Source organism: Pogona vitticeps, chromosome 1, assembly GCF_051106095.1.
Source record: "Pogona vitticeps strain Pit_001003342236 chromosome 1, PviZW2.1, whole genome shotgun sequence".
NCBI classification, from domain to species: Eukaryota; Metazoa; Chordata; class Lepidosauria; order Squamata; family Agamidae; genus Pogona; species Pogona vitticeps.
In genome coordinates, this window is record NC_135783.1 from 19,574,577 (window position 1) to 19,587,315 (window position 12,739).

General features: G+C 41.5%; 1 protein-coding gene across 1 annotated transcript in view; it reads left to right on the forward strand.

Moving 5' to 3' along the window:
• Positions 1-12,246, forward strand: part of FBLN7 (fibulin 7) — a 38,329-nt gene extending 26,083 nt beyond the window's left edge. The window contains exons 7-8 of the mRNA XM_020808352.3: positions 283-421; positions 5,096-12,246. Coding sequence (XP_020664011.3) covers positions 283-421; positions 5,096-5,468 — 512 coding nt within the window. The 3' untranslated portion in view covers positions 5,469-12,246. The remainder of the gene's footprint in view (positions 1-282; positions 422-5,095) is intronic.
• Positions 12,247-12,739: the final 493 nt, after the last annotated feature.

Genomic DNA, 12,739 nt, shown 5'->3' on the forward strand with positions numbered 1-12,739 from the left:
TTCAACTCCAAGAAATCCTGGCCAGCAGAAGTGGTGGTGAAGGCTTCTGGGAGTTGTAGTCCAAGAACATCTGGAGGCCCAAGGTTGGGGACCACTGTATTATAGGATGTAGACTCTAAGCCATTGAATCTGATATTATATCTTACACAGACTGTAGGAAAGTTGCTTTTTATGGGCTACAGCTCTCAGAGTTCTCAAGCCAGCCTTGCCTTCTAGGAGATACAGTTCTTTAATAAAACTTCCAGAAACTCTTATTTTTTTACATTTCCATTCTTCTTCCAGATATTGATGAATGTGTGCTTCTGTTGCACAACTGTACTGGGGGAACAACATGTATTAACACAGGAGGGGGCTTTCAGTGTGTTAATCCAGAGTGTCCCAAGTCCAATGGAGACATCAGCTATGTGAAAACATCACCATTGTAAGTATAAGGAAAAATCAAATATTGTTACACTCCAGGTATACTCAACCATGACTACAAAGCTATGTCTATTGTTTCTTTCAGTACAGGCTTCAAAGGGTACAAATATGATGTTCCTAATTGCAAAAGCCTAGCTCAGTCTGACAATTCATACTGGCCAAGATCCTGCCAAGTTTTTACACAGTTGGCATAAAGTTTGGCAATTAATTGCCAAAATGTGAGAAATTAGCATAGGCAGTTGCTGTTCTGCATTGAGTCTTGTGAGTCAGCCCACATTCAAAATGCCTATGCTAACTTCGTAACTTGTGTGACAATTCATCACTGAGATTTGGGCTAACTGTTTTACACTGGTAAGTGTAATTGGTAGAATCTGGGCTATTTCTACACATATCAGTGACCATTAGGAAAGTGGATAGCTATTCAGATTGTTACCAACCATGCACTGACCAAAGCATAAACAGATTGCATCTGCTGTGGTTATTTAGTACTGTATGGCATTTATACAGTTTGTTCCCTCAGTGGTCTTCCAGATGGAGTAATTGTACCCCTTTACATTCCCAATCAAGCATTGATTGTAGTGGAAATTGGAACACTCCATATTGCTTTTCTTTCCCCTGGGTTTCCAGATTTGTTTACTCTTCCACAACTCTTGTTTTCCTTTTTTGTATCTTTTTGTTCTGGAGCTGTAGCATATCCATTCTGCAGTAGGCATCCACAGTGGTGGTGGTGGTGGGCTGAATTCAGAAGATTTAAATCCCCCAGTTCAATTCTTCATTACCTTTTTATGCAGAAAGGTCATGATACTAGTATGGAACTGACTGAAGCAAGTCAGTGCTCCAGCTGGATAAAAGTGCCCCGAGGAAAGCTTAGTGGCCTATAAATTGCAACACAAGTTAAGCACTATAACATTTCCAGTGCAGTAGACAAGAGTTTGAACTCACTAAGCAACACAAAAGGAGGCGTAATAAGATGGTATAAATGTCTCGAGGGATGTGGTGGCGCTGTGGGTTAAACCACAGAATCCTCTGTGCTGCAAGGTCAGAAGACAAGCAGTCGTAAGATCGAATCCATGTGACAGATGGAGCTCCCGTCGCTTGTCCCAGCTCCTGCCAACCTAGCAGTTTGAAAGCATGTAAAAATGCGAGTAGATAAATAGGTACAACCTTGGTGGGAAGGTAACGGCGTTCCATGTCTAGTCGCGCTGGCCACGTGACCACGGACACTGTCTTCAGACAAACGCTGGCTCTACGACTTGGAAACGGGGATGAGCAATGCGCCCTAGAGTCGGACACGACTGGACTAAATGTCAAGGGGAACCTTTACCTTACAAATGTCTCAGAGTCCTAAATTTTTCTAGAGAATCCAGGCATTATTGCTGAGGCATTTCACATATTCTAATTGGACCCAGAAGAAACCAATAATAAAAGCATATCTACCCCAGAAGTAACAAGAACAGACTAAGGACTCAATTACACGAGAGAAAAGAACCCCAGTAATACCAGTTCTTTTAATCTCTCTATTGTATGGATACATTTTTTTCAGCAGTCACATGGTATATACAGCACATTGGCAGGAGCATTTACATTGTTTTGAACTGCATCACTACAGTTTTTTTCTATTTGAACTATTATAGCTACACTGCTCTTTAATTTTGTATCAGCTCATTGTGAGGGTTCGATCCTCAGCTCCATTTTTGTTTCAGTAAATTTGACAGACTTTTGTTGTTTCGAACTAGGTGTAATATTTATTGGGGTATTCAACAAATAACAGGTGTCCATAACATGATCCGATTGCTTTTCTCTTTCTGACAACGGGTCTCGAAAGGTCTTCCAATCTTCAACTAAGAACGGGTTTCTGTCACTGGCGTTCCGTGGACCAATCTGTAAAGATGTCACCTGCTATGGTCTGTCCCGTCTCACCTTCCCACAAGGGAAGGGTCTCATTGTCTCAGTTGTCATGCCACAGGGGTTGTCTCTCTGGCACTGAATCCTTCCAGGGTCCTCCCTGTAACCCTTCCTCCTCATTTCGTTTATCCTCCATTCTAGCCTTTCCTTTCTTTCGCTCTCTCTCAACCCTCTCTTTCTCCTCTCTCAGTCTCCTCCACTCTCTCACCTCAGCTTCACCCCAATACGAGGGTCTGTGTGGGATCTCTCTTCTTCTATAATCTGCCTCCTTCTTGGGCACTCTTAATCTCTCCCATGTCCCAGTCCAGGGATCCTCCATCCATACCCATTCCCAACATGGTGGTAACTGCCCTTCCTTCCTTTTCATCTCTGCTGTTCCCGCCTCAAACTCCACTCTCTTCTCCTCTCTTTTCCCGCTGATTCTCCTTGACCCCCTCCTAATGTCATCCTTTGTATCTCTTTTCCTGTTTCTGTCCATCGCTGCTCTGTCTTTGGGGACGCTGGAGTAGACTGTGTCTGTATTTCCTTCTCTTCAGTTTGGAGGAGAGGATATCCCTCTCGTCTCCTGTCTCACACTCATTTTCTCTGCTGTTTCTTGGGGATGTCAGCCCCACCTTATCCTTTAAAAAATTACAAAAAGTGATATATTGATAGAGAAGTATGAGTCTTCTCTCCTACTCCCTTCTTCTCTCCCCTCCTTTACTCACTCGTCACCTTTTCCCTATTTCCCTAACTATCTCTCCCCCTCAGTTCTTGGCTTTCCTTTTTCTTTTCCCTTTCACAAAGTGTCAGGAGGAGGAAGCAGGTTTTAAAAGACTTGCAAAGTATTGTGAAGAGCAGGGATAAAAAAGAGAGAGAGGAAATATTAATGCAAGACCTTTTCTTTATACTTCAAAGCAGGAAATGGCCCTGTCTCTGCTCAAGCTCTCTTCCACCTGTGGGGAGGGGAGGCTGACTCAAAGGAAATAAATTGACAGCAATGTTTACACAGAGAGAAACGATAAGGAATGAAGCAATTCCTCATTCATACAATTTAAAATAACCTTCCTGGCAAGGATGAAATAAACCAATTGCTGGGGCAAATGAATAGATGTTAGCCATGCACCATGTGAAAAAGAAATTTTTTTAACCGTCCAAATAACAGCAAAAACAGTATAAATGGGGTTCTTTTGGCAAGTATGATTGAGCCCTAAGACCAATACCTGAAGTGGTCCTTAATTAGCCTGTCCCTGGGGAAGGAAGGTAATTCCCAATTGTTCAATATAATTTGTAATTGTGATTGTCCTTAAATATGAGGATTTGCTGTGAACAGAGGCTGACACAAAGAATGACTGCAAAGAAATTGACTCACAAAAACAATTCTGATTTCACTTCCTTTCCAACTGGTTATTCAAGATACTGCACATGTTATATGCAGTCAAGTCACATCTGACTTATGGTAACCCTAAAGGATTTTCAAAATATCTGAGATATTAAGGAGTGATTTTATAAGTGCCAACTCTCAACGGGTTTGTTTCCATGACCAAACCAGGATTTGAACACAGGTCCTCTGCATCCTTCACTCTATCCACCACATCACATTGGCTGTTGTCATGCTACGGCAAAGGAATATGAGATGGAATATAGGACCACTTTACTAACATCAGTGAAAGATCAGCTGTTTTTTTCCCTTTTTTCCCCATTTCCTGTGAGTCCAGCTTGCCCTTGCTATGTCTTCAGGGGTTCTTTCTTCCATTCCTAAACCTAGAAATGGCACCAAAAGTAGTTAAATGCAAACAGGGTTTATTGCAACTGGGATGCGGGAAACAAACCACTAGTTGCCACTTTCAAGAGAGTTTCCATGCACTTTCCCAAAGTTTAAGATCCATGTCCAAGGATCTTAAACTGTATCACCAATAGGCTCCCAACTCCTTTTTCCCTGAGTCAGGTTCTTCATGTCATCTGTTATTCTGGAATTTGTAGTTTGGTAGGTACTCAGAATTCCCTGGTTGAAAGAGATTTATTAAAACCTCACTAAACAACAAACCCCAAGATTCCACATGGATTGAGCCATGACAGTTAAAATGGTATCAAACTGATAATGAGTGCCTGGTCAAATTACTCATTAAAGGAAATGTATACTTTCTGCTATGCAATATTTTTTCTTTTAAAAGGTAAAGGTTCCCCTTGACAATTTTTGTCCAGTCGTGTCCGACTCTAGGGGGCGGAGCTCATCCCGCTCTTCAAGCCATAGAGCCAGCGTTTGTCCGAAGACAATCTTTCCGTGGTCACATGGCCAGTGTGATTTAGACACGGAACACTGTTTACCTTCCCACCGAGATGGTACCTATTTATCTACTTGCATTTGCATGCTTTCGAACCGCTAGGTTGGCGGGAGCTGGGACAAGCAACAGGCGCTCACTCCATCACGTGGATTCAATCTTACGACTGCTTGGTCTTCTGACCCTGCAGCACAGGCTTCTGCGGTTTAGCCCACAGCACCACCACGTTTTTCTTTTAGGTATGCCATTATTTCAGTGCTCCTTGCCTGAGCAATCACACTTGTAAATGAAGCTCACATTTATGTTCCAATGAAAACCCACAAAACAAAAGCAAGCTCCTTTCCAAGATGCAGAGATAAGAAAACTAGGATTAACATGCATCTTTTACTTTTTGCAGAGCTTTGTTTCTAAGGACATGTTAAGTGTATTTTTCTAGTTTAGCCCTAAGTTCCTGAAAATCCTTCTGGCGTCTACGACTTTGAGGTGTTGTTTTTCCTTGTTTTTCCTAGTCAGTGTGAACGGAACCCATGTCCGATGGACAGCAGGTCATGCCTCCAGGCCCCCAAGACCATCTCCTTCCATTATCTCCCTCTACCATCCAACCTCATCACTCCCACACCTCTCTTCCGGATGGCCACTGCCTCAGCTCCTGGACGGCCAGGTCCTGACAGCCTGAGGTTTGGGATCGTGGGAGGAAATAGCCGAGGACATTTTGTGATGCAGCGCTCTGACCGGCAGACTGGAGAACTCATCCTTGTGCAAAGCCTACCAGGGCCTCAGACTGTCCAGGTGGAGGTGGATATGACAGAATATCTGGGACGCACCTTCCAGGCCAAGCATGTTTCAAAGATCACTGTCTTTGTATCGGCTTATGAGTTTTAAGAGAAGCCAGTTACACAAGAACGATGATAAGTAGAGTATTAAAGGGTTACTTTTTGCAGTACAACTGACAGCCTCCTGCCTAGCATGGTTTCTGGGGATTCTGGGAATTGTAGTCCAAAAAAAGTAACTTCCCCAAAGTTTGAAAATAAGTAACTCACAACTGTTCCTGTTTACCAGCAACTTTTTGTTTCATTTCATTGTCCGCTCCTGTAATCTGTACCATAATATCTGGGAGTGGCATCAGGCATCTGGATATTACAGGCCTGTGTTAAAAACAGCCCTGCTGTAAATGATTTTATTTCTTCTATTTCTGCTCATCAGATTACAGCCTGGAAATACTAGTTTTTAGAATATAATGCCCACAATCTCTAGCTAGCACAGCCACTGGATTCTGGGAGTTGTAGTTCAAACCGACATCATGCCAAAGTTCTTCTTTAGATTCCCTGGGCTCCTGGAAGGAGGTGATAATATAACAGAATTTGGTACTGGCTCCTATTTTAGCCCCACTCACTTTATCCACCTATCTCTAACCTGTGCTTTGTTAGATAATACAGTGCACCGTACAGACAGACAGTCCGACCTTGACACAAGCTTTCTGGTCTACAACCAGGGCAAAAATTCAATATAGGAATATATCATTTTTAACGGAATAATGTTTAATGTGTTTCAGTGTATATAAGCAATAGTTTCAGAGTTATATTGCTAGAGAGCACATTCTGTCCAGCACTGGATATTGACTTATGTTTGTACATCTTCATCATCGTTTTGCAAGCCATCAAGGTTCTTCCTTTCAACTCCTTCAGCAATTTGTTTTGTTTCCACTATACTGAAACTCAGGGCACTGTTACATTATGAAAATAAATCGAGAAGTGGATTGGGGTTTTGAAATCAGGTTAAAGTCACATTGTAGTCACATGGTATTTGGGTTAGTGTGTGCATCCTCTTGGGAAAACTTTAATCCATTTTTAAGCCATGTTGTATACTGGTTGAGGGGGCTACATGGGCTTTTAAAATTGTTGCAATTGAGGTTTTCTCCTGTGCCTGCCTGTCCGCCCTCATGCTGTCCACTGGCCACTGCTGCTGTGGTGTTATTTGTAATATATTTTTTAATTTCTTTCAAACTGACATATCAATATGCCAGTATTACAGATGGGAAAACAAAATAAAACAAAGGTTTCCTGTGGCCCCAAGCCAGACAGAGGCTCTTCTTTCAGTAAAATTTTAAAGTGACAACAGCCTTCGGTCCTTGAAAACTTCTTAGTGAGGGTGCCTGGGGTAGGGAGAGAGAGAGAAAGAGCTACACACAAAGGAGGAAGGGAGGCTCCCAGCACTGGCAAGAGGGAAGGCAAGAAAAACTGACAAATTATTGACAAAACCCAGGCTTGCGATGAAAGGAGCACTATTCCCCTAGCACTGGCTGCTGTTTTTTAAAACATCTTTCCAACTGGCATATCGCTATGTCTATATGACAAATAGCAAAAAACAAAAAAAAACACAGAACCAGATCACACTGCAGCCAGACACAGGGACACACACACACACACACACACACACACAGAGAGAGAGAGAGAGAGAGAGAGAGAGAGAGAGAGAGACACAGAGGAAAGCTGGTGGAGAAGGAGAGGGAAATGGCAGTAGGGGCTGGCAAGAGAGAAAACATACCAGTAAGTGGTGGGAGTGGGAAACCCCACAAACAGTTTACACTGACAGAGGTGTTCTCATACGCCAAAGCAATTAAAACTAAATGGAATTCACAAGTGATTTAAAATAAATGACCCTCTTGCCACCCAGTAAAATACCTCATTTTCCAACCAAAACCCACATTTCCTGGGGGGGGGGGGAATCTGAGCTTCCATGTGCGTTGTGTAGTCACCTTTTTAAAAAATTGATTTAAAACATACTAAACCCAATTTAAATATAGGTTTTTTTTCCTAGTGTAACTATATTCACAATTTTCTTGGTTGGAATCCTACTTGATATTGGGGGATCGTAAAGCCTTACCTATGCAATAACATAGGGTGTCCTGCTTGTGTAAGCATTATAATTACACAAGCAGAGATTACCCACTACAAATAGCAAACGTATAGATGAGCAAGGAAATCCTACATAGTTCTTAGCACAAGGCTCTCAAAAATCAGACCACTTGTGCTGCAATTGTTACATAATTGGTTTAACTAAACAGGATTCTAACCTTTATCTGGGCGAAGGAATAGTGGAGCAGATATCTCACTCTGCCAATAGAATGGACAGAGTAGGCAGAATGGATTCCCTGTCTATTCCAGGTATCTGATTCACAGAATCAGGAGACTGTCCTGGGAGACCTTTTGTCTGTATTTTTCATACAATGTTTTGGATTTTACTTTTTGCCTTCTGTCTTCTGTATTATATATAACTCTGGGAACATGAATCATAAAGATTGAGATGTAGCAGAGAAATCTGGATTAAAATATATAGAAAGTAGAATGGTGGCAAATATTCATTCATCCCTTTCAGTTTTTGCTTTCTTCATCTGGTCTCCTGGTTGGTTTTACACCTGCATGTATAAACAAAAAAAAATTGTGCCTCAGAAGGAACACTAGAAACAGCTGCATTATTTCCATAAAAACCTGACTAAGTATGCTATTTTGCACTTGTCAAATGCCAATCCCCAGGGGTATTTTGGCTGAGTCTGCTGCCAAGATAGGAAGATTAGGAGGAAAATATGACAGTCACTGATACCTCTCAGGTTTCTTTAAAGGCTCTGATATCGTCCCAGCTTAGTTTTCTGATTAGCTAAAAGCCTACATGTAAATTTTTTGGCAAATCAGCATGGGCATTCTGAGGGCAACTTGAGTTTCACTCAAGAAAGCAAGGCAGTCACTTAGATCAAGTAACTAGGCCACATATTGAGGCTTTGTAGAACTAGGTGGTTCACTGCCGGCCTCATGGATCCCCTGACCAGAACCGAGCTGGAACCTTCAGTTCCACATTCTGACCATTTGCATTGGCCGCACTCCAAAGTACAAAAAATAAAGTGTTCCCCCATTGGCCATGCTGGCTGAGATTCTGAGAGCTGAGGGCCAAACCATTAATTTTTCCATGCCCTGCTTCTAACAAGACATCATAGCTGTGCAGAGCCTGGGATGTTTGGATATCATTTTCAACATCATCCGCTCAAAATCTGAAACTAGCATTCCCCTGATGCCTAAACTCACTTGACCCTCCTTTGGCATCCGCCCTTCTTTGGCTTTCGCTCTCACTTCTTGGCCTCTGCTGCAGGATGCTTCTCTAAAGACTAACTCTAAGCCAAGCCTCTGCAACACCAATAAGCATCCTGCGCCTGAACTGATGAGAAGCGGGGACCCAACAACCTGTCTCAAGAGCCACTCGTGGCACCATACTCCATTGGTGCAGACTAGATCCAGTCATGCAAGGTGGACGACTGTGGGAAGGTTTTGACTGCTTAATGGTATGAGACATTTGTCGATGGAACAGCCTACCTTGGAAGGTGCCAGCTTCCCCCTGCACTGGAGGCATTTAAGTGAGTTCGGAAGACCATCTGTCTTGGAAGCTGAAGTGGCAAGATCCCTACACTGAGCAGGGGTTTCGGTTCGTGATCTCTAAGAATCAGCAAGAACAACAATGACCCTGTTTCCCTGAAAATAAGACCTAACCTGAAAATAAGCCCTAGTATGATTTTTCAGGATGCTTGTAATATAAGCCCTGCCCCAAAAATAAGACCCAGTGAAGTGAAACCCTGTTCTCCACCCTTGTGCAGCAACTAGAAGAAGATGACATGACTGTATTTGAATAAACGTAGATGGTTGTACATGAAAAAAATAAAATATGCCCTGAAAATCAGCTCTTATGCGGGGGTTTTTTAGCAAAAATTAACATAAGACCCTGCCTTATTTTTGGTGAAACACGGTAGAATAATGTGTCATCAAGTCAATTCAGATTTACAGTGATCCTATTCAGGATTTTCCAGAATACTTAGAAGTGGTTTACCATAACCTTCCTCTGGGGGCATCTTGGTACAGTACTATGCAGCTTACTCTACTTGCTGGAGGTACAGTGGGGAATTGAACTCTCAGGCCCTGTAGTCCATACCTAAACCATTGAGCTACCCAGTCATCCAAATCTCTCTCTGTGTGTGTGTCTTATACCCTGCCCAGCTAGTGGTGAGCTACTGCTCCTTACCCATTTAAAATCATTTGATTCTATAATTTCAGTCCTGAATTTAGGGTTCTGTTATAACAAGGGACTTTCAAAAAACATGCTGTTTTTGCTTCCCTGACCCCTTCTCAAAGGGATCATCATAGGCATCCTTCAGTCTCGAGAGACTATGGTAACATGCTCTGTATCGAGAAATGTCCTCTCCAGAGCATGAAGCCTGGGTATGGAGGATAGGCTGTTTAGCCAAGCAGCAGATCCCCCCTCTCCACATTGCTGAAATGGTCCAATGGAAAGGCAAGAGCCAATACAGTACAACTGGTTCCTGCAATGTCGCAGGAGTTGGCAGAACAATACGAACTGCCTTTGGGACTCCAGCTCTGGATTTTGCCTCGAGGTTAACTCCTGAAGCCTTTTCCATGAAGGGATATAGCCACAGGGCAGTGGAGGTTTGAAATCAGAGTTTTCCTTCTCCTAGATGGGCTGCCTTCCATGGCTGACGAGCCCACCTACCCAGCCTGCTCTCTAATAGTGCGGAAGTATGATCCAACCCTTAAAACTTTCCTGCCTCCCAGGTGTATGCAATGCTAAATTCTCTGACTCTTTCAAAGGGATAGAGCCTCGTGAAAAGGGAGTACAGAGACATCTGTTTATCAACTTCTCTACAAAATCTAAAAGCAAAATCTTTTGAATCCTGCTTGTGTCAGCTGGAAAACCAAAGTTTTATCTAATATTGTGCAACCCCCTTTTTTTTCTTCTGTACCATCCATGTAATTTCACTTAGAAGGAATGTTATAGAGGGTCTCCCAGGACAGTCTCCTGATTCTGTGAATCAGATACCTGGAACAGACAGGGAATCCATTCTGCCTACTGTGTCCATTCTACTGGCAAAATGGGATCATTATATTTTTGCTCAGATTTCTTCTGTTGCATTTCAGTGGCTGAAACCATTTCCTCTTGATCTAGCCTCACCAGACCTCAAAAGCCATCAATAATCATTTTTGACAGGGCATTTTCAAACCATCACTTCTAAAAGGAACATGATATTTAACTATGAACAATACAAAAAGCTGTGAAATAATGTCACTTCTTCACCTGCCTACCATACGATGTAATCTGCTTTCAAGACACATGAAAATACATTCATACTAGAACTACCAAATGAAGTTTGTAGGGAAGGCAAATCAGGGTTAACAATATTATGAGGAAATATTTTAATAAGCAGATACCAAATAATTCTTTTATCTCTATCCAATTCCTTTTACATAAAACCATCTCAAAACATTTATGTGAATTGGCTAAGAACTTTGATCTAATTCAAAGTCACTCACACAGAGGAACAAATAATAAGGAATGTTCTTTCTTGTGCATGAAATGGGGTGTAAACGTTTCCCATGCCATAGAGGTTCCCAGCAGAGAATCACTGAAAATCTTAAGGATGTGCCATCATTTTGTGTATATGTGTGTATGTTTTTGAATACTTCTTTGCGAGCATAAGCCAAATGAACGTGTCATTAATTTTCACAACTGAGTGCATCAAACTTTAGCATTCTACTTTTCTAATAGGAACAACAAAAACTTTGTTTCTTTGTTGATCTTGTTTTTATGCATCTATTTGTGTGGAAGGGATGGTCCCTCTCGAATTGGCCTTCTCAGCCACACTAGATGCTGTTCCAAGTCCTCCATGCAGATCACGTTACCATAGTCTCTCGAGACTGAAGGATGCCTATGTCATTTGTGTTCCCTACTGTAGATGATAAACAGAATTGTAAGAGTTTTATTTAATACGTTTTTAAAAGAACTTCTTCCATTACTTAAGACTTATTAGCAGCCAGGCTGTTGTTGTAGTTATTGCATGTAATTCATTGTGCACAATTAAACTATCACATTCTCATAACCAGCAGGCCATAAAAGCGCAAGAGAATATTTTCTGCTTACCTCTAGCGGCCAATTCTGATACTGCACCTTGAAAATCTTTTTAAAAATACAAAAGACAGAACCAAATTAATAGTTATCTTCATTTAAAAATGGAATAAAACCTGAACATTTACTTCAAAACAATGGGCTTGTTTTTTAAAAGTAACTTTTGAAAGCGAATAGTTGTCAAGTCAGTATACATAAGCAGGAGTGGATTTTTCTATGGGGAATCCATGAGCTGAACATATTGAGCTCAAAAGCTGCATGGAAGCATCATGTTCTTTCATTCTTCATCTTTTGCACATGACTCCCACTGGGTTCTAGTAGATCCCACAAACATGATATTTGCCTCCCTCTGGTTGCTTTCATGGTGACTCTAATAGGTTTTTCTGGGCATGTGAGATGTTCAAAGAATAGTTTATCATTGCCACCCTTCAGTGAGTTTCCATGGCCAAGACAGAATTCGAACCCAGGTCTCCTTAGTCCAACATTCTGTCTACCAGAACACTCTGGCTGTCCTGGTTATATATATAGTCATGGTCAAAAATATTGGCAATTCTGTGAGAAAATGGCACCCTTCTCTCAGAAAACTGTTGCAGTTGCAAATGTTTTGGTGCATGTTCATTTCTTTGATTTGCGTTGAAACAACACAAAAAAAAACAGAGAAGAAAAGTCAAATCTGATACAATCTCACATAGAAATCCAAAAATGTGTGTTGTTCCAATGCAAACCAAAGAAATGAACATGTGAGTACCAAAGCATTTGCAACTGCAACAATTTTCTGAAAGAAGGGTTGCATTTTCTGACAGAATTGCAAGGGTGCCAATAGTTTTGGCCATGACTGTAGCTCTCTTTTTTTATGACAAGCCTCAGTGTAATATAATTATAATGCAATACATTATACATCTATTATTTGAAACAATATGTAATAGAACAGGATGTCCTTGAAACTGTGAGTTTAGAGTTCTTTAATTCAGTGAACTTATGCTAGTCTGTATTTGGAAAGGAACATGTGTTTTGAAGCATCCTTTTAAAAATCAAAGTACATATGTGTTTCGAATATGTGGTTCATACCACATATTTATCAAATAATATATCTTGCCTGATCATGTCAAATGGAATGCACAGGATGGAGTCAAACTTTGAAGTTCCATCTCCTTTCATATGGTCTTCCGCTGTACAACCAAGCCCATACATGTCTT